Source organism: Fundulus heteroclitus, chromosome 1 (assembly GCF_011125445.2).
Source record: "Fundulus heteroclitus isolate FHET01 chromosome 1, MU-UCD_Fhet_4.1, whole genome shotgun sequence".
NCBI classification, from domain to species: domain Eukaryota; kingdom Metazoa; phylum Chordata; class Actinopteri; order Cyprinodontiformes; family Fundulidae; genus Fundulus; species Fundulus heteroclitus.
Window position 1 is genome coordinate 14,236,705 of NC_046361.1, and position 22,174 is coordinate 14,258,878.

The following is a 22,174-nucleotide window of genomic DNA, read 5'->3' on the forward strand; positions in this document are numbered from 1 at the left end:
ACGGATCGGAGCAGCTGAGGAGCTCAGGCTGAGCACCACTGACGGTGGAAATCAGATACATTCTCTCCGAGTGACCTCGTTACACCCATACACACCGATCTCTTTCATCTTGTCCCACTCCTGTATTTCAGGCAACCGAAATACACACAGAGACAAGTCCAGGTATTTATACATCATTTACAATCATACTGTATTTACAAGTCATACAGTGGTAAATGGTTGGATGTTCAGTAAATACTGATGAGCAGATACATGTAGCAGTAATGCAAAGACAAATCTAATGTAGACCCAAGTTAAATAGTGGTATCAATACATAACACAACAAACTAATGTGCAACGTTTGTTCTATCCCTGTTTCTGGCTTTCTTATTAATTTTCTTATTTCTTTTATTCATTTAATCGCTTTTAATGTATGTGCTATTATATTAGACTCTACTATTATTAATATTAATATTATTATTAATATGATTTTATTTAAGCCACACAAACCTGAACTAATCATGTAATACAATAATTGGGGATAAAAGCTCATCGATTTTCTTTCAGAAATGAGAAGTCTATGGTGGTTGAAACAGAACGCCCTTCTTCCACAAATTTATATCCCAAATAATGAAAAGAATAGACTTGCCACTAAAACCCAAAGGGCACTTGTTTATTTTTCCATTTCAAACTTCTAGATTTTTTAAACCACAGATTTTGAATTGCAAACCATTGAACTAAATGTGCATTACAGACTATACAGAGAAAAACAGTTAACGAGACTTCTGAAAACCTCCAATTAACTCAAACTATTGTGTCAATATTTTATCTTCAAGTTATTCAATTTTAAATGAAACTGTTCCTTTCAAAGAGCCATTGAAAAATCCTGAACATTTTGTATTCATTTTTGTTTACAAAGCCAAAAATGGGTATTATCATATAGGAAATAAGCACAGGGAAAATGATAATTAGTTTTTGATCCAGACTTGAATGGGATACCTTTCTGAAGTTTTTTTTACACTTTGCTTGATTAAAAGAGTGTTATCAAACCAACTCTTAATCAATAAAGATAATATTTTTTTGTATTGAGATGAGGGACAAGAATTTGCTCTATGAAGATTCTTTAAAAACAATATTAAATCTCTTGAAATACAAGAGGTTCAGGCCACCTTTTTAATATAAATGTTTTTTTCAAAGATTTTCTTTATGTGATGCACAGCAATAATCCATATTTTATTATGATAATTCCTAAGCCACAATTTTTTTTATTTCTTTATTTTTTTACCAGGACATTAGATTCAAGAAGATTCACGGTACATGATTTCACATATATGAACATTTCCTGGTACTTAGGGGGAAAAAAAGTTTTAGGGGTCAGTGGAATTTTTGACATTTTATTTTGGATGGGGTGCCATTTGGGGATTCGTTGATGCTTCTTGGGGGCTTCAATGTCCATATGGGCAACACCGTCGTTACCTGGAGGGGTGTGGTAGGGAGGACTGGCCTGATCTGATACACAACCTGTGTCTTGTTATTGGACTTCTGTGTAAATTTTTTAATATCTACCAGTTTGAACACACTGTTTAAAAAAATTAAAGTGGGGAAAAATTGGCTTCCACAACAAATGTAAAAATGTTGATACAATTTTAGAGCATTTCTTAATGCTCTAAAATGTTCCTTTTATGTGATGCATTAACAGGATCCATATTTTTTTTATGATTGTATGTTTTTGATAAAAAAAAGTTTCAAAACAGAAATATTCTTTCAATATGAATATTTTGTGAACCCCTGACACTTCTATAACCTGGTTTAATTTTTCTAGTTTTCTTTTTTTACATGCATCCATAAAATTTAAAATTTTATGAACAAAGTTTATTCTTTATTTTGTTGTAAAGAAAACTTTCGCAATAAACCAAAACCGACATAATAGTGAAAAGCTGGGAGCCAAAAGAGTCGGCTCTTTTTGATGAACTGACCTTAGTGATTCGGATCTCAAAACAGAGCCACAATTCTCGTCGCAACACTACAAAGGTCCCGTTGCATGTTGGGTACAATATTCCTGAAGCGTCGAATGCGCATGCCCAAAAGAAAACTCCATTATTTTTGCTCGGAATTTGTAAGAAAAAAAAAAAACACAGTGGGTAACTGTGAATTGGGGATTACATGGGACGCTATGTTTTGTCGAAAAAGATTTGAATGCGACGGGAATTAGCAGAAGGAGAAACCGGAGTAAGGACCTTATAGCTGTGCAGCGGGAGCGGGACATCCCTCTGTCTTGCTGGGACACTCCAGAAACAAGTAAATTTCACTCTGTTAGCTTCTCCAGATAGCCTTAGCAGGGAGCGTTAGGCGCAGTAAAATGAACCGTTATTGCCCTTTGTTTTTTTTTTTTTAAGCCGGACTGGCTGACTAAACGCTAACAGCGGGTTCGTCGCGCCAATACGTAGTTTGGGTTATGTAACCATCCGAATTTACAATATTTTAATAAACTATTCATCGTTTTCAAAACATCCAATCCCCAGTCCCGGGGCTAGCTGGCTAAGACTTCATTTTCGCCCAAAAAGAGAGAAGACTTCAAAACTTAGCCAACACACACACACAGCACTGACGCTAAAGAAATGTTGCTCAGCAAACATTGACGTTAGCGGACAGATGTCTGCAAGTAAGTGTAACACAGTGTCCAAACGTATTTATTTGTAATTTTAATTTTTTTTTAAAATCACGAAGCAGTTTTTTTGCAGATGGCTCGGGTCGTGTATCCGCAGCTAAGACGCAGGAGTTTTGCACCGGGAGTGTTTTGTGCTCCTGACAGCTGTCACGGCAACAGAAGTGGGCTTTAGCCTGCTAGCTTAGCCGCTAGCCCGCACGCTAGCCGCCGTGTGTTTACTGCAGCTTTTGCACGTTCGCGTGTACGCGTATTGCGAGTGCAAGGGGGAAGTTTTTTTAAGTCGTCGTTCCGCGTTTTCTCTCGGCGTTTAAGTTTGTTGTCGGCAGGGCAGCTGTTCAGGCTGCAGGCAGCCCTTCACTGAACCATGGGGCCTAGCCAAACACGCCCTCATACTTCAAAGTAGCCACGGCTCCCTCTAAACTTGTCCTAACTCACTAAATCACCGATCACTGTTTTTCAGCAGTGGCTGGATGAGGAAATATTTACTGCACCATTTACTTGACCTCCCTCCATCCCTCCCTCCCTCCTTCCCCCCCACACCCACCCGCCAGCCATGATTGCATAATCCACCTCCACCTTTCTTTGCAGGCTCCTCTTCGTCCAACACCCTACTCTGATGTGAGTTGAGCAAATCGATCTGTTGGGAAGGGCCTAAAAGTTTGAGGATCGGCCTCAGGGTGGTGGAGATTCCAGTTGTTTTGGACAAGTCAGGTTTTCAGGGGCAGCGTGAGTGCTTCTCACCCACCAGCATGCACACTGGACAACGGATACCTTAGCCAAAACAGATCCTGGCTTCCCAAAGATGACAAGGTATTCAGCATGTTGTCATTCTTTTATTTATTTATATATTTTTTTATGGGTAGCTTTTAATTGATCGTTCCCTGTCATTTATGTAAAATCTATATATGTGTTGCTGTGGCCACACCCACTAAATGATGCATAAACTGGGCTCTACTCAGTCCAGACTTCACTTGCTGGAAGCCTATCACGAAAAAAAATTAAACGAGGAAAATTGTTGGAGGCTTTAGCTGGTGGTCCCCCCACCCCCCTTTTTTATTTATTTATTTATTTATTTTTGGTGTGTGTGTGGAACTCAAAATGTTTTAAAGTGTCAGTAGCAGAGGTACAGCTAGTCTATTGTGAATAACTTACTGCTGTTTGTGTCTTTTTTTTCTTTTCTTTTTTTTTTACAATTCTCATGACTGGGCATGGACTGATACGAGATTCTCAGGGTAGGATGACCTTGTCTGGAAAAAAATAACACAGTATCGCCTTATTTTAATATTGTTTTTTTCTGGGTTATTTGTAGCACAATTGGCTCTTTTTTTTTTTTTTTTTACAAAGTAGGCTGACAGGAAAGGGGGTTTGAGAGAGAGAGAGAGAGAGAGAGAGAGGGGTGGGCGGGGGGGTAGAGACATGTGGGAAAGGACCTCAGGCCGGAATCGAACCCGGCTCAGCAGCGTCGATGAGTAAGGCGCCTTCGGAGTACGCCCCAGTATCACTTTATTTACACAAGAACGAAAACAAAATAATGTAGAACATAATCAAAATGCGTAACATATATAAGCAACACAATTTCCTGCTGCTGTTACAATGTCATTACGCCTGTAACAAGGTCATTTCTTTAATGGCATGTTGATTTTGACAAATCTAACCAAGCAAAGACACAGAAGACACATGGATAGTTTAATAGTTTTTAAATAAATGTGCTCATCGGAGCGAGCATTGTACCTCTTTGCTGTTCTGCTCTTAATTATTATTATTATTTTTTTTTTTTTAAGTCGGGCTGCTTGGCCACCCAGCCTACAGCTGAATGGGTCAAAGACCTGGTGCTTGTAGCTCACCTGTTTTAAAAACAGCATAATCCCAATGAGTGATATGAATGCACCTACTTTAGTTTTCACACCATGACTGTCAGCGTTTTGCACGCCAGCCGTGCGCAGCGACAGCTGGGGGAGTGGAATCACTGGATGAACTGTATGCTCCACACAGCTGGACAAAATCTGGTCAGTCTGACGTTGTAGTGGCGTTGAAACCACAACAAGGACCTGTGCCTTCTTCCAAGTCAGGCAAACCTCCCGGGTTATTCTTGTATCACGTTGCCAATTTACCTCTTTGGTTGGTTGTTGTAGTTGAAGGGTCGCTTTTCAAAAGATTAAGTGGCTCAGGGTCATTTTGCCAAATTGCACCCCCCCTTTTCGTAGCCGCACGTAGCTTTCATTGCATACCTGTGAACAAAGTTTATAGGCGCGTGCTTAAATCATGACGCATCAGTCGATTTCTCTATGTAGCTGAGTGTTTTCAGGAGTTATTGAGGTACTTGTAAGATATTCTCCAATCCCACATATATCTAACTTAATTGTTTACTCTGGAAACTTTGTCTTACACTCTAGGACCATTTAATTTAGTTTGGATTTTTATTTGATCCAACTGACAGATTAAGATGCTCGATAAACCAAAACGGTTCCACACGACTTCACGCCGGTAGACGTTCATCGGAGGCATAAACCCACATTTTGGTACCGTAAAATAAAGAAAATGACTGGTCGGCACAAAAAGGGCTCGATTTTGTGCACTAAGGTGAAACGACCGTAAACTGTTAGAGTCCTAAGGGTGACATGACCAGCACCTCTGCTTTGTGTGACATGTTTTTAGCTGTAGAAATCAAACTGAATAGGTATAAAATGATCTGAAGTAAAAGTTAAACTCGTTGCTAAGGAAAGAAAGAGTCCATCCAGATGTTTTAAAGCCGGGGGTGACATTAACTTTTCCAATACATAACAAGGTTTTTCATTTGATTCAGTGTGTTTCAGATTTGCACCGTTTTTAGACGGCCGTCCTTCCAACGGCACGTTAACTCCTTGTTGCCTTTGCCAGGTGCTGGCAGGACGCAGCGACAAAATGATGGGAGGCAGTGAGACCGGCAGCGGAGACAAGGATGCGGTCCACACTGCTGCAATACACGTCCCCATTGGCTGGCTCCGGCGAGTGGAGGGAGGGCAGGTGACCTATGTCAGGTGCGTTGGTTCATCAGAAGATGTGAAGATTTGTAGCTGAAGTTCATTTGTATCTGGGCAGCAAAGTTCATGAGACGCCACTAATAAGCTCAGAGGAAATCTGTGCATTGCTTATTCTTATGTAATTTCCCCCTGAAATTGGATTTTCCTTTTAATAGTAACTGGATTTTGTTTTTTAGCTACTGTTGTAAACTGGATGGAAGTCGAATGGCTGTAGCTATACGAAAGAAGCCCTGCATCAATATTTCTGTTAGGCGCAGCAGTTTCTTTAAATCCACTGTGTATTATTGTGTTTATGCGTACTTGAAGATGCCTAAGGTGTCCATCTAGGGCTGCTTGGATTATGGTACAAATTATAATCAAGATCATGTAGGGCTCTGTTGAATTTAGACTTTTTGGGTGCAGTTATCCATAGAGCGTGGAAATGCTACATCTATTTAACTTAAAAGGAAAACTAAAAATAATAGCAAGGTTGTAGGAATTCTGTTTTTATCTTTTTTTTTTTTTTTTTCAATGATGTGGTTTTAATGTATATTTTTGCAGGGCAGCAGGCTAACTCTAGCTCCCCTCCCTTTTGTAGTGGCTCGGATAATTTCCCCTCTAAAACATTTTCTTCCGGTTTCAGGCAGTTAGGCATGGCTTAAACTTACAGAAAGGTGTTTCTCCTCCTTCGTGAATTTTAATAGTGTAAGCATAGCTTATTATTTTGTCACACGCATCGTGTTTGTGATATTTTGGATCTAAAATCAGAATAGAAAAAGGTGAGATTACTGCCACAGCTCTAAGTGAGCCTGTCTCTCTGATTGCCAACGTCCTCTGTCGTCCTCGCTGCAGCCCCAGCGGCACCACCCTGTCCACGCTGGAGGAGGTCAAGACCTACCTGCTGACTGATGGTACCTGCAAATGTGGTCTGGAGTGCCCACTCATCATTCATAAGGTAAAGCTATTTAAGCCTTTTTGTGGAAAGGGTGGGCGTCGCACAAAGGTTGGGCAACTTTCCTGCTTTATTTAGCCTCGCTGAATATTACAAAAGAGCTTTTTGATGCTGTGCACTCGTTCCCGAGGGTGTCTATAAACACTTTCACATGTGTTTCTACATATAAAGGAAAAGTAAAAGTTTTTCATAAAAGAATCATGACGTGGACATTTTTTTCTCTTTAGTTTTCTCTTAATTAATTCGACCGGTGTGCAAAATCCATTCGACTGATGTGTTTTTAATATGTGTTTGTGTGTGTGCAGGAATGTAAAGCACCAGCGGGGACTCTGTTTTGATGCATGGTGTTCTCTTTAACGTCTGTTTAACCCTCTTTTCTGCTTGTGTCATGCAGGTTTTCAACTTCAGCGTGGGCGTGAAGGTGGAGCAGAACAGCCAGCCGTCATGTAAAGCAGAGCAGGACATGACCAAATTGTGCAATCACCGCAGGAAAGTGGTGGCGATGGCTGCTCTGTGTCGGAGTATGCAGGCCTCACAGCTTCCATTTACCACCTTTCATCATCCAGGTAAACCTTAAAACCCCAAGTCATCCCACACGGAACCACCCACAACCTTTTTTTTTTATTATCTTTGAATAATAAAACGGGGAACTGTCGGGGTTCCAGGCTAAATGTTTTCCCTTAATAACATTTTAAGGCTTTAGGGTATCTACTAGGCCACTTATTCCTTCTTAATTGTGCTACTGTTGATGTGAAAAGCAATATACTGGCAAACGGGGCTCTTCACTCTTTTTAACATGTCAGCGCACAAACTTCAATGTTGTTTATCGATTTTTCTGATAAAGATAAACCCAAAGTAGCCCATCACTGAATCATTGTTGGCACGTCACAAATCAAAATCTGAAAAGTTTTTTGTTAGTCAGAGTCCGACTGTGTGGATTTTATTCTGGGTGTAAAGTAGGTCTGAACGATTTTGGAAAATAATCTAATTGCGATTTTCTTTATCTTAATATTGCGATTTAACGCAATTCTCCCCCCCCCCCACAGTTTAATTTATCATGTGTTTTAAAATATATACAAACAACAAATTAATTTGTTTCCTCGCCATGTGGATTAGTTGCTAAAAGACCCACAGCATCTAAACTTGGAGCAGTAATGATTGCGTTCTGCCTATGATATATTTCAACCAAAATTGCAATTTTGACTTTTCTCTGCATTAACCACAACTAAAATGGCCTCTAAATAATGTTTGTAAACAATGACTATTTAAAACAAGAACTTTTAATGTTTTTATTAATTAGAATATTATTCAAGAGAATAGCTTTTAATTTAATTGGACATAAATCCTTGTTGAACATAAAGTACAAAGTGCAACCAACAAGCAAGTCTATGTATTAAGCTGATTGACCAGTACTTGATGCTATGTATGATTATATAAACTCTAAAACACGTAATAAAATTAGATTATCTCACTGCTGCAACTGTCTTCCCTTCCATGTGGAGGCAAACCCACTTTAAACATTTTACTGACACCTAAAGGACGCGTCTGATTCCCTAATTGTACATAGCCAAAAATTGCAGACATCTGCGATTTGGAAATTGCGTTTTTTTAAATCACGATTATATTGAAAATGCGATTAATTGTGCATCCCTTGTGTAAAGGCGACTGTTCTGTGAGGAAACACGATTTAGAAGAAGAAAGCCGCTGCTGGAAAACGTTCAGGTCAGGGGACAAAATTAGCGTCATGCACATTGTATTTTAAACTCAAAATACAATATGCAGCACATCATTACAGGAGCAAAGGAACTCATTTTCCTGCTTTAACCATTCAGGAAATGACGACTGTTCCAACACGGCGGCTCTTTTGATGATGCACAACTTTTCTGCTCACCAAACAATAGATTGTTGCCTTGGAGCTGTTTTGATGTTGCTGCCTGGTTGCTGCCGAGCCAGGCAGCTTTTCTAGGGATCACGTTCTTGTACCGAAGTTGTTTTTTCACGTTTTGACTTAAAGACGTAAAACAAACTGCGTGTTTTGTGTGTTTCAACCTCCAGATGTAACTCGAGGGGACGGCAGAGATCCAAAAAAGGAACATTCCGAGCATAAAGACGACGACCGTGGACTTTTTTACTCAAAACACAACCCAGGACCAACCCGGGGGCACAACAACCTCCACCCTAACCCTTGCCCCAGCCCTAAATCCTCCCATCAGTTTGTCTATCCTTACAACGGCTCCTCCCCCGTGCTCGGTGCCGGCACAAATAGCCACCATTCCCCCGACGCTTTCAGAAGACATCATCCTCCTCCTGTCCCGGTCTCCTCCTCCGCTTCCACCAGCTCCTCGTTTCCACCTCACAGCCCCGCGCAGAGGTCGCCCCGCACCCCCACGCCTCAAAACACCAGTCAGGGTCAAATGGCACCCAAGACCCCCGAGACCTCCAGCTCGCCTTGGTTCGCTCCCCTGTCATCACCTCCTCCCTCCTCCCCCATGAGCCTCGGAGGAGCGAGGGGAGCACAGACTCATGCTCATTACCCTCTAACTCCCCTGTCGCCAGCTAACTCCTTCTCTCCCTCTGTCCACGCCATGCCCTCTCACCAGCGCTCCCGCCACCCGTCTGCCTCTCCTTCCTCTGTGTCCGAGCACGGCGGAGGCTCCACAGCAGCAGGAGGAGGAGGAGGAGGACCGATGGGAAACAACTTGCCTCACAGGAGGAAGTCCGCCTCTTCCTCTCCACACTCCCCGGTCCCCGGCGGCTCCCCGCTTCCCAGCCCCCACTTCCCCAAATACAAGCTGGAGGACATCTTGGAGCAGTTTAAGAACTCAGGCAACAGCAGCACTAACAACCACCACGTCCTGAACCCCGCCACTCCCCCTTCACTGAGCAACCAAAGCAGCGGCCACCCTCATACCGTCTCCTCCAAGCCCTCCAAGGGCAGCGCGGCTCCGGCCGACTGTGCGGGCCCCAAAGCGTTTGGCCTGAATCAGTCTGGGCCCTCTAGTTTGCCTCTGGGGCCACTGCTGAACCACCACTATAGCCATCAGGGCAAGCTGCCGCACCCGGTTTCGTTCCCCGCCAGCAGCCTGCTGTCGGCGGCGGCCAAGGCTCAGCTGGCTAACCAGATAACCCAGGGCTCGAGCGCGTCCAGCGGCGCAGGGAACTTGCACTCCTCCCTGGATGCCCTGAAAGAGGCACAGCAGCAGCAAAAGGTAACAAACAGCACTTTAAGCAACAGCGTCGCTTCCTCCTCCGTCGCTTCTGCTAGGCTTTCTCATCCCTCCCTCGCAGCAGCCTCCGCTGTCCTCTTCCCCCCATCCCAAACCCTGGCCCACCCCCTCGCGTCGTCCTCGCCCCACCCGCCCCCCGCGGCCGAACGCAGCGCATCGCACAGGAAGAGACAGCGGCGGTCCCCCGCCGTCGTCGGCGCGCCGAGAGAAACGCCGCCGCTGGCCAACGGCGTTCAGAAGCCTCCGCCTGACGAGGCCGCGTCCGCCACCGTCATCAACCTTTCCTCCTCTTCCACGTCCTTCCCCCCCTCCTCCTCCTCCTCCTCCTCACAGTCCTACTCTACCTCAGCTGCGCAGAATCGGAGTACTGTCACGTTGGAGAACCATAATCTAAACCTCCCCGGGCAGGTGCCCAGGCTCCTCCCGCAGCCGGGACACCTTTCCAGGCCTCCTCGGCCAAACGAGGCCCTGAACTTCACTACAGCCCCGGCGCCCGCGTCTCTCGGCTTGGACCCCCCGACCCAGCCGCTGTCGGCGCTGCTACACCTGCTCAGCGTGCAGAACGCGCAGGCCGCCGCGGCTCAGTCCAGAACGGCCGAAGGAGGCGGAGACACTAACGAACAAGTCTCCAGGCAGTCCCCGCCGTCTCCAGCCTCCACCCCCAACGTCCGGCACCCACAGACGAGAGCCTCATGCCAAACGGATAACACTAATCCCCTGTCCCTGGTGCAGCAGCCACTTTCTTCCCCTCGCGCCTCCTCCTCCTCCTCCTCCTCTCCGCTCACCTCGCAGTCCCAGTCTCCTCCACGATCTACGACGTCGAGCCTTCTGCAAAGAGGCTCTCCTCCGACGTCGAGTGAAGTTTTTCAGAACAACCCGTCTCGGCGGGCGGCCTCCTCTCTCGCAGACGCGGACCAGCCCTGCGATAATCACGTTCCCCCGGCAGGCCCGGCGTCCCCGGTGTCGTTGCGCGGAGCCTCTCCTCGGGGAGCGGTGGCAGTGGAGGCTGCTGGCGACGGCACGTCGACGGCGGGGGACCCGAGCCTCGCTGAAGGCAATGCTTCTGCAGCCGTGCCCTCCTCCCCAAAGCCCCTCGACCTCAGTAACCACGTCCTGGCTCTTTTCTCCGCGCCGTCCGCTGGGACCCAGGCGGATGGAGATTCCTCCAGCTACGCCACCAATGCTGACGCGTCTTCCCCAGAAAATCCCACAGCAGGTAAGATTGTTTTTCAGTCTGTGCGTTTTTTCGTTTACACAGCGTCGCTGACGTGTTGGTACCAATTGAGCTTTCACATTCGGCCTCTTCTCTACAGCAGCGGTCAGCGTGTCTCTCTGGGTGATTGTAGTTGAACACCTATCCCACAGCTGTGCCTAAATGAAGTGGAAGAAAAATTAAAAATGGCTTTCAAAGTTTTTTTGAAAGAAAAATGTGAAAATTCTGCCGTGCGTCATTATTTCTTCCTCTTGCGGCCGACAGTTTCCACCACTAGAGACGGCCATTTTGGTCCTACCCTCCTAATAAAATAGCTCAGGCTCCGTTAGGTTGGATGGAGAGAAGCTGCTTTAAAGTCTCGCCACAGAATGTCAAAAAAAAAAAAAAAAAACTAGCTCTGGGCTTTGACTAGACCATTCTTAAACAGTGTGTTTCAACCTTTTGATTATGCCTCTGAATGGGTTGTGAGATTGTCCCGCTGGAGGACGAACCTCCACCTCAGTTTTCTGCAGCCTCTGACAGGTTTTCATCCAGGATTCCAGAGTTTCTTGCTCTTCACATCGACTTTACCCAGCTTCCCCGTCCCAGTTGAAGAAAATGATCCCTACATCTTAATGCCCGCTTAATGCTACCACTAGCAATGGTATATTCAGGGGATGTCATGTGCTAATTTTCCAACACATAGGATTTTACAGGTAGATCAAGAAGTTTCATCCTGGCCTCCTCTGAACAGAGCGTCCTCTTTTCCACACGGTTGCATGGTGTGCATAAAGCGCAGAGTGGGGAAATGCAGAACTAATAGTTGTAACGTCAACAGATTCTCGCACCTGATCCTTGGATCGTTGCTTCTCTAAATGGTGCTCTCTAGACTCGCACGATATATTGAATCACCATCGCAGTATCAGTCTTTGTAACGTTGCAGTACCAGAGGCTGCAATAACCTGCTCTGTTTCAGGTGTCAGGTATTCCATTTAGCATATTTTTGATATATTTGGCTTGTTGGATGGACTCCAAACCTCCCTGGATTGGCTGAGATACTAAAAAAGTCTCACAGGGAGAACGTAAGGAAAGAAAAGTGTCAGAAAGTCGTTAATCATAACCAACATCACCCAGCCCCGGTGGCTTTGGCGGCCATTGGGGGTCTTTGTCCACCCTCAGAGCCAGCCGTGCCCGCCCTGGACAGGAAGCTGGGTTTTGTTTTGTTTAACCTCGGAGTGGACAACTTTCTATTATTCCTATGATTTGTCAATCCTAGAATTCAGGCAATTAAATCATCGACTGGAGGCAACATGCTAGCCATTTACAGCTAGAGAGGGGCGGGTCAGTGTTGCTGAGTCATACATTTGTAGCCTACAGAGGCCGCGCTGTGTTCACTGTCGTTTGTGCGGCGTGGATATCAGGGCTTATTTCCAAACAAGTACAAGAAACAAGTACAAGAAGTGTGATGGAGCAAATGAGAGCGAGCAGGAAGCAGCGGCATTAATTTCTGTTTTGAAACGTAATCGCCGAAGTCAGCACTGGAGTAAACGTTCATGCTAGGAGGACTAGCTGCGTTAGCTAGGAGCACGAGGAGCAGCAAACGGAGCCAAGCAGGCGGAGCGGGAATCTGCTTTGTTCTGATCCTCGTGCTCTTTAGCTGCTGTAGTTACATCCTAGTATGAATGTTTACCTCAGTGTTCAGCCTGACATCAGAGCTGACGTTTATCATTGTGACTATGCGTATTCCTGACTTTTGAGTTAATCGAATGGACGCAACGCTCTGGGTTGCCAGATCTGACTGTTCGTTTTCAGCCCAAACACAACTTAAAACCCGCCCCCCAAAGAGACAGCTCAACTCTTGGACTCGTGTTAAAAGCGTAGAATTATTAAACGCATAATAAAGAACATGCCATTAGCACACAGCTGCACTGAAGCAAAGAAAAAGACGTCACGCATTTAGGCTCCCCACAAAATGTACAACAGGCCACCAAATAACGCAAGATCACTTTTAACAGTCACGCTATAGCAACTGAATATTTTTTTTTTTTTGTATCAGTAGCCTTCCAACATGAGTTGTAAATCTAATTTAACATAAAATGTCTTTCTCTCACAGAGTATAGATGAAGCAACATTTCTTTCACATAACAGCCATTAAACATTTTAAGCTGATCTGTAGAACTGAACCCCATTTGAGGTGTTTACAACATTGACCAATAAAATTTCATAGTTACACTTGATTAACCAGATTCATTGTTGATGTCAGGTTCAACAGCTTCTACACCTTTTAAAAAATATACTAACTAATATGCGTTCAAGGAGATGCTGTTTTATTACAACATTTTGTTATTGATTCTTTCTAAAAACCACCTAAATGTTGTGAAAGGCTCCCCGTATTTTTACAACCTGCCCATAAGCTATTTTTTCCAACTCCACGTGTTCAAAAGAAGCCCGATTCGGTGAAAATCCTCTCAGTCTGGCAACGCTGAAGATAAACATGAGAAACGGATGAAAAATAACCTACTGGAATAAATAAAAGTAGGATTCTAGCACAACACAGACAATCTCCATATAAACGAGTCTCATCTTGTATCTTTTTTTGAAGAAAAGAAAAAGAATCTCCATTTAAAAAAATCTTGACATATTACCCAGCCCTAATCGTGGTATGTTGGAAAATTTGCCACACTCTTTTTATTTTGGATGATGGACTGACGTGTACTGTATTCAAAGCTTGGGGTGTTGTTGTCTAAACTAGCCCTGCGCAGCTTATCTGCTGCGTTTCTTGGTCCTCCTGATGCTTTTTAACTAACGTTGTCCAGGAGGGGCTTTCCCAGAGCAGCTGCATTTACACAGAAAATAAATGACACACGTTTGGCTCCGTTTGTCAGTGAGCTCACAACTGAAGGCAATTAGTTGCTCTGGATTTCTTTGTTTAAAAAAAACAAAAAAACAAGAGTAGCATGGAAACCCCGCTTTGTTTTCCTCCCACTTCAGAAATATGCGCTGCTTTGAGTTGGTCAATCACATTAAATCCCAGTAAAGTACATTGAATATTAAGGCTGTAAAAATGACTGTGTAAATACTTTTGCAAGTTGCTGTAAATAAATCATGAAAACATTGAATGTATAGTCGCTAACACTGTGTTCAGCAGTTGGTAGTATATATAAAAGTACAATTGTAAGAGTGTTAAAGTCGTGCACCAGTACTTTTCAAGTTAAATGTTGTCTTCAGTGCCCGTGTTGCCGAAAACGCTGCAGCCGTGACGCTGTTTAAAATGTTTATCATTCAAACTAGGATGTCTTTAAAATTCACATTCTGTTGTTTTATTTTTTTAACTCAACCTGAATAACGATTAATACTTCTGGGTCTTTTCCTCCCTCAGTGGCGACCCCTCCATCATCCACTAGTCCCGCCTTCTCTGCACACCACGAGGGGAGCCACAGCCCACCCAGCCCTCCGGCTGTGGGGGAGTCCCCGGGCTCGTTGGCTCTGGCCGAGGCTTTTCCCTTCATGAACCAGGAGCAGCTGCTTCAGCTGCTGTCGTCCACGGGAGGTTTACCGTCTCTCCTGGACTCCACGGTCCTGGCTTCGCTGCCCTTAGGGGGGCTTTGGTTGGGCGGGCAACATGCACAGTTGCCTCCCGCCTCGGTTCCTCCTCAGCCACCGCTGGGTCTCGCGGAGCAGCACCAACCGGAGCAGCCGCACCTCCTGGTGCCGGAAACACAGCAACAAAACCAAGAGCAACAACACAAGCAGCAGCAGCAGGTTAACAGCAACCCTTTGTTTCCCTTGTTGCCCTTGCTGAGCGGCGGACAGGGGGAGCTGCCGCTGAACCTTTTGGGCCTGCTGAACCCGCTGGCTGCCTCGGCACCGTCGGCGGGACAGGAACCAGATCTAACAGAGAGGTCAAGTCTTCAAGCCCTCCTCATGGCCTCGGTTTTAGTCGGGCAGCAGCCGGCCTCCCTGCTACCTCTGTCTGTGCTGGGTCATCTGAACCAGATCAGCGTAGAAGTTCCCATTCAGCACTCGCACCAGATCCCGGCCACTCTGGAGGGCCTCAACCTCGACAAGATCTCCGGCCTCCTTGACCCAACCTCCCTGACGGGCTCAGGCCTCTTAGACATAACCCACGGCCTCCTTCCCATCACTGCAGGAGCCGAGAGCGCCATGCAGGCTCTGCAGTCTCTGCTCCTTCCCGCCGCTCTTCCTCCTCCCCCTGCAGCCTTCCTGCCCCTCAGCCCCGCTCTGCTCACCGCTGCCCTCAGCTCTGCTGAGCTCCACTCTCCTCCCAACACCCAGTTAGCTCCTGCGCAGCAAACCCAGCACACCCAACCTCAGGTAGGCTCCCACCTCACCTGACCTCCTTCTTCTGAGCTCGTCCTTATCGCCCTTCACAATCCTGGGATTTCGTTCTCTCAGCTGCTCCGTCGTTGTCCCTCTGTTTGCTCTTTGTCTCCTATTTAAGATTTCAGTTTTTGCAAGTCAATCTTCAGAGTTTGGTCAGGGTTTCCTGATCCTAAGGGCTCTGAATAAAACTCTCAGCAATAACTTTGTATATTAGATTAGATTGAACTTTATTGTCATTACACAGGTACAGGTACAAGGCAACGAAATGCAGTTTAGGTCTAACCAGAAGTGCAATAGCAGGTGGATATTACTGTGAATAGAGTTTTACAGATATGTACAATAACATAATATACAGATGATTATTATAACAGAGTTTACATGTACTATGAATATATGTACAGGTGGCTATTACTATAGCCAGAATTGTGAGCATGATATACAGGTAGCTATTACTATAAAATGTACAAATAGAGTTTGGACAGCAGCTATTTAAATTAAAGTGCAATGGAAGGTAATTGCATATTACAGTTAAAGTATGGTATTGCAAATGTATATGTAAACAATTGTGAATAAACAGTCTTAGGATGTTTATACAAGCTTAATAACCAGCAATGCACATATATCAAGCATGTTATCACATTCAATAACTTCAGGCACCTCTTTTTAGAGGTCAAACATCAAAATAAATGTTTTCAGATCTGGTGTAAATCCTGGGACTGTTTTTCTAATCATTATATCAATTCCAATAATTTCTGCCATCATCAGTTTCCCCAAACAAAATAGATGTGGTGTGTTTTTAGCACAGAAATCAGCTAGAATGGGCGATGTTAAAAAGTTCAAATGTAATGTTTTTTTTCATTCATCTTTATTTTTTGGGGGTGGGGTTGTAATCTTGCTCCAGTTTGAGATTTTAAAAGGCGTCCCGTTGATGATGCTTTGCTACGCAGGTACCCACTGAGACGGCTGTTGACACCCTCATCCCCGTGTCTCTCCAAGGCAAAGACAACCCCCTCCTCCAACAATTACTTCCTACTTTGCTGAACCCATCTATGTTAGGTGAGTGGGGGGTTAAACCTTTCTAAACGCTTTTTCTCATTTGATGTTGAAGTTTAAAACATTTCTGTCATGAAACCGCTGCCTTTATTGTTTGCTTGTTTCTCAGGAGATGTTTCTGGCATCGCCGGGCTCCAGAACATGGTCAGCATTGGAGCAGGTTCCATTCTGCTGTCCCCGGTTCAAGCTTCTGCTTTGGGTTTGCTGCAAAGTCCCGATGGAGGAATCAACTTGCTCAATAACATCCAGGTAGGTTCTGGGTTTGCTATCATTTACACTTCTGGCATTGGAGGGCTTTTGTTGTTCTTGTTTATGTCACACTGAGACCAAACATCTTGCTGAACATGTAGGCAGAGGTTAAATTACCATGGACTTGGTGTTTAGATTTGTATTTCAATTTTAAACCAGGATATACTGGCCTCTAAACAACAAGATTGCACATGTAGTTGAATTACCGTACTTTTCAGACTATAAATCGCTCCAGAATATAGTCGCATCAAGTCAAAAAATGCGTCATAAAGAGGAAAAAAACATATGTGTATACGTCGCACCGGACTATATGCATTAATTTAGACATTTATTTCCCACAATCAAAGGCTAAAAATTTACATTTAATCTGGTAAACTAATTTATTAAATTACACAACTACATCCACAACCGGCTGAATAATGTGGAACATACCTGGGAGGATGAATGGGGTCAATTAACAACTTCAACCAGCAAAGTTTCACCCAGCGCATTACGCTGAAATGCGCTGGGTGAAACGCTCAAAGTTGTCAAAATTACGCCTAAATTAGGATAATGGTGCTACGTGCTAAGCTAACAGTACGACACGGATGTTTCAGAGCAACATAAAGCTCACGTGCATCAGTGAAGCTGAAACCTTCCTGGACAACAGACCCGTTAGCTTGCGCTAGCTGTTATTAGCTTCACAGATTAATTTTTAATTGGTACAAGAGCAGGATAGTTTTGTCAAGCCTAGCGAACCCTAATGCGGTTATAGACTGTAATGTTCACTCCTGGGTTCATGCTGGTCAATATGAATTACCATTTCAATTTGATATGCAAGTTGCACCTGAATATAAGTGGCAGGATCGGCCAAACTATGAAAAAAAAAACCTCAAATTTTTAAAAATAAATCACTTAGTATAACAAAAACAGATGTCGCCTCTGAGTCTTAAAGGGAACGTCTTCTCCCGCTTTGGTCCAGTCTTCATCCACTACAGCAGCCAAGCATGGTTAGTGTTACTAAACAGTGGTCTATGTGTGTATGCTCGAGAATGTAGATCCTCTTTCTGTATTATGAGATTTCCCAGAGGCTGCCAGATTGCCCAAATCCATGATGTTCCTTTACAGGCTGGCTGAAACCTGGAAAAGATCAGAGCAACCTTCCTCTACTTTGTTTGGCCTTCCTGTTGCCCACTGAAAGTCTCACTCTCTCTTGCAGCCTCATCTAACAGCAGACATCTTCATGTCATAGGAAATACAGTTTCCTTTTTAAATAGCCTTGTCTCTGTGCTTCCTCTAACATTTTAACGCCTTTATAATACTAAAAATAACACTATTTGAGACTGATTCACTCAGTATCAACGCCCACACAGAAGAGTGTTGTTCTCAACAACACTTGGTAGCCCTTAGTATCTTTTGTTTACTAATTTAAAAACAAAGTGGTCTTAGGTCCTATCAAGCTGGATATTGACTTTTTCTGGTATGCTTTTTTTTTCTCCAGTTTCTTCCTAATCTTGAATTGTTAACCATGTTGTTCCTGTCCTGCCTAGCTGAACCTGGCGCCAGCCTCAGATGGGGAGAAACCTGGCTCTCTGCAGGAAACCCAAAGACCAGCGGCACAGGAAGAGCTGCCAGCCAGTGAAATTGCTCCTGAAGCGGTCCATTGTCCCGTCTCAGCCCTGCCTCCGTCTTCTGCCCAAGAGCCCACGCCACCTGCTCAGAGGGGGTCTGAAGGCAGGTCTGTCATTGACCCTTACACTTCTTTCATGGACACCATTTACACCTCCTTTCTTCAAGTGAGTGCTAAAGAGCAGGAGGACAGGGCTCAGCTGGGGCCACCGGACCCTACTTCACCCTTCTGTGCCTTACCGCCGGTTTCTTTCCCTCTAGAGCACCATAGCTCATCCACTAATGTCCCAACTCTGCCCCAGGCGAGTGCCCCCGTCTCCCTGAGCCCGCGGCGAGCTTGTTCACTTCGCAACCCGGACTTATCGCGACTCAGTCTGGAGGCTGCCGCTCATTCCCCGGCCCAGGGGACACCCAAACCCACAGAGGACGGGCCTACGTCTCCCCTCCAGAGAAAGCCAGTTATTGAGGGACACACCCACCTAGAGCCCCCATTGCCACCCATATACCTGGAGGAGACTAAGACGGACTGTACGGGTCCCGCGGCAGCCCTCTGTCCGTTTGTGGAAGCGGGCGTGGAGAGGCAGGGACAATTTCCCCATGCGGGATACCTCAGTCCCAGAGACGGATGCAGCGAGAGGCCCAACAAGGAGACAGCTGAGACACTGCTGCTGACGGGACAGGGCATGGTGAGCATCTCAGGCTTCTGCTTTAAGACGTAGTATTTATTTAAAAACCCTGGTCCTTAATCATTCACGTTCCTTTGCTCTAAAATTAGTGTCCGGTTTTGGAAGAACTCCACTTTTTAGAAATGATAATCAGTCGTCCATTCATTGATGCTCTAATCCCTAATTCTACCTCCCAAGGATCAAGCCGAGGCAGCAGGTGGAGCCAGAAGAGGCAGGAAAAGAAAACAAACGTAAGTTCATCGACGCCCTTCGCCGGACGCCCCGTACCGTTCGTCGCTTCAGTGCAAACATTTCGAGTAAAAACCTCCGTCTGTCTCTCTGTGTGTCAACAAGCTTTTAATCTCGCTGATCGTTTTTGATCAGCCGACGCATGAGACTGATTCCTGCAGAGCACGCCGTCGCTGACTGCTCTTGTGTTTCTCGCTCCGTTAGGCTTCAGAACGTGTTGGAGGACTTCAGAGACATGGATGCTACAGCACTAGAGGAAACCAAGGCTACAGTAAGACGCCGCTGCCCGTCTCTGAAACATCAAAAACATTTAGATTTGTTCACTGCTTGTAGTTCGTCGTGTTAAATAAGATTCTTTCCAACCCCAGTCCTACCTAAAATATATATATTTTTTTGCCATAGACTGCAGAATTTGCCCCTATGTGTCTATATAATTCATTATAGCCAGTATCTGCTACATGTTAGCAGTTACACCCCTCGCCATTGCAGTTTCAGTGAAGCATGTAAAACCTGTAAAAAGAAAAAGGTTGTATCTAAGGAGACAATAGCTGATTGATTCGAGTCGCTGGCTTTGCAGCAGTGGTGTTGCAGGAATCTGATAAAATCTACAGTAAATACAAATTCTTGTTTCTAAAAATCCTTGAAGTCTTTTGTTGGGTAGTCGTCTGGAGCTGTTCAGCTGCATTTTTGAAACCCAAAAGGTAATGGCATGTCTTGCCTAAGAGGAGTGCACTTACATTTCTGATTATTATGCCCACTGCTATAAACGATTTCAATGTTTCCGAAGTTAATTATTCGATTAATAGTATTTAGAAGAGGCAGAAAATCCTGGGGCTGTCTTAAAATCACGTTATATATTCCATAAATACAGCATTTTACAGTAATCTGACTGTCAAGTCATTGCAATGAGCTTTGTTTTGAAAAGTGTAAATGGTAGAAAATGGTTTTATTGTTGAATTGGGTTGTTCAGAGTATTTCCACTGCTGGACAAGTACAGATATTAATTTTAGTATTTTCTAGGTCTGGTTAAGTCTGCAACAAAAAGACAAGAGTTTTCAAAATGTTTGCATTTTTCACATTTTCCTATCCTGTTGTCACATGATGGCCTTCCTTCTGTACTTCCTTCTTTGTGGCCTTCAATTCTTCCTCCCTTATGTCCTTCCATTTCTTCCTGGTGCTTGTGTCCTTCCTCTCTTCCTCCCTCCTTTTTTCCCTCTTTCTGTTTTTTATCTTTGTACCCTTCCACCCTTCCCTCCCTCCCTACCTCCCTCGCTTGCCTCCTTCCTTCTTTTCTTTCATCCATCCTTCCATCCTCGCTTTCTTTTTTTCTACCTCACTTCTTTACTTCCTTCTAACTTTAAATCCTTCTTTCTTTTCTTAGCTCCTTCCTTCCTTTCATCCATCCATCCTTCCTATTTTATCTCCGTTTTTCTTTCATTAGCTTCTTCCTTTCTAACCTCCTTCCTTTCATGCTTCCTTCCTCGCTTTCTTTTTTCCTACCTCACCTCCTTTTTTTTCTTTCCTTAGCTCCTTCCTTTCATGCTTCCTTCCTCGCTTTCTTTTTTCCTACCTCACCTCTTTTTTTTTTTTCTTTCCTTTGCTCCTTCCTTAATTAGCTCCATCAGGATCTCATTTCTTACTTCATTACCTCCCTACATCCTTCCTTAACTCCTTCATTCCATCTTTCCCTACCTTCTTTCTTACCTCCTTCCTAAGTCCTTTACTTTTCCTCATGTCTTTTCCTTCCTCATGTCCTACCTTCGTTTCATTCCTTCCTTTCCTAACATGAAAGTGATGGACTGATACTTTTGGATAGCAGAGTTTGTAGGAATAAGGATTTTTTACATGAAGAACATGTAGCAACCCTGGGTAAAGTTGTGGAAATAGTGAATTTTATGTTTCCTCCCGCTACAGGCAGCCCTCCTGAAGCCTGACAGGTCTGTGCGCGGCAGGCGGAGACGAGGTACCAGATCTCAAAGGCAGTGATTAGTGGAAGAAGCTGATGAGCAGTAAAAAGGCGGCCAGACGCCTCCCGACACACCCCATCCATCTCTCTGCTGTCGTCACTACTGCTTAGACCTTTTTAATGGAAAAATCAACTGCACTAATAAGATGCCGTTGTCAGGTCAATCATGAGTATGGCAACCACTATTTAAAATGACACATAGGAGAAAGATATAGTCAGATGAATTTATTTTTAAAACTGTGGGGTGGGGAGATTTTTGTGGATAGTTTTTTCACTAGATTTTCTCTTAAGTCATAAAACAATGTCTGGACTTTGTGATCAGAGACCTTTCAGATAGGTTGGTGTTATATTGATAAAAACAAACGAGTACTGTTTTCTTCTCATCAGTGTGTAACTATGAGTCAGGATAAAGCCCGTCTACTTGAATGATGTTCTGTGTTGAAAGTGTGTCTCCTCAACGTGTGTGTGTGTCTCTGTGTGTGTGTGGGTGTGTGGATTAGTGTCTTTTTGTGTGTTTGAGCGTGTGCTGTTGCTGAGCCCCAATTGTTGTTTGTCAAAATTTGTTTTGGTATCAGTATAGATGAACCCATCTGTCATACAGGGCCTTGCATAAGTATTCAGCTTCCTCAAAACATTTGGGGAGACACTCTTCGTAGTTTTTAACTTTTTTTCTGGCCCTTCATCCATAAAACCCAGATTATACACATGTCAACATCAAAGGAGCAATAAGTGAGATTTTATTATTTTAGATAGAAAGAACTAAAGAAATAGATTTGTGAAGAACTAAAGGTGTCTTTTTAGATGGACTTTGGTTAAACCTCACACGCCATCGCTCTGTGTTGTCCAATCTCTTGTTTACATAGCCGGGCCGGCCGCGTGCGCACGTACGTGCACGTGAACAGCTGCCACTCAGGGCTTACCCCTCCCTGCCCATAAAATGCCACCATTCTCTTACTAACAGCATTATAAAGTTGAGTTACTTCTTCTTCCTCTGAAAGGTGATGCTGTTTTGCCATGGATTTA

General features: G+C 44.4%; 1 protein-coding gene across 4 annotated transcripts; it reads left to right on the forward strand.

Moving 5' to 3' along the window:
* The first annotated feature begins 73 nt into the window (after positions 1–73).
* mbd6 (methyl-CpG binding domain protein 6) lies at positions 74–21,557 on the forward strand. 4 transcript variants are annotated; one of them, XM_021323901.2, is made up of 14 exons: positions 2,033–2,277; positions 3,236–3,457; positions 5,525–5,664; positions 6,499–6,601; positions 6,993–7,164; positions 8,654–10,650; positions 10,684–11,041; positions 14,397–15,352; positions 16,309–16,417; positions 16,524–16,663; positions 18,193–18,957; positions 19,135–19,187; positions 19,390–19,456; positions 21,100–21,557. In XM_021323901.2, exons 3-14 carry the CDS (start codon positions 5,549–5,551, stop codon positions 21,169–21,171), a joined length of 4,908 nt encoding a protein of 1,635 aa, XP_021179576.2. In that variant the 5' UTR covers positions 2,033–2,277; positions 3,236–3,457; positions 5,525–5,548; the 3' UTR covers positions 21,172–21,557. The 4 variants fall into 4 exon arrangements, with proteins under 4 accessions (XP_021179575.2, XP_021179576.2, XP_012732704.2 ...); XM_021323900.2 differs by lacking the exon at positions 2,033–2,277 and adding an exon at positions 74–162 and having other exon boundaries at positions 8,654–11,041; XM_012877250.3 differs by having other exon boundaries at positions 8,654–11,041.
* The last annotated feature ends 617 nt before the right edge of the window (positions 21,558–22,174 follow it).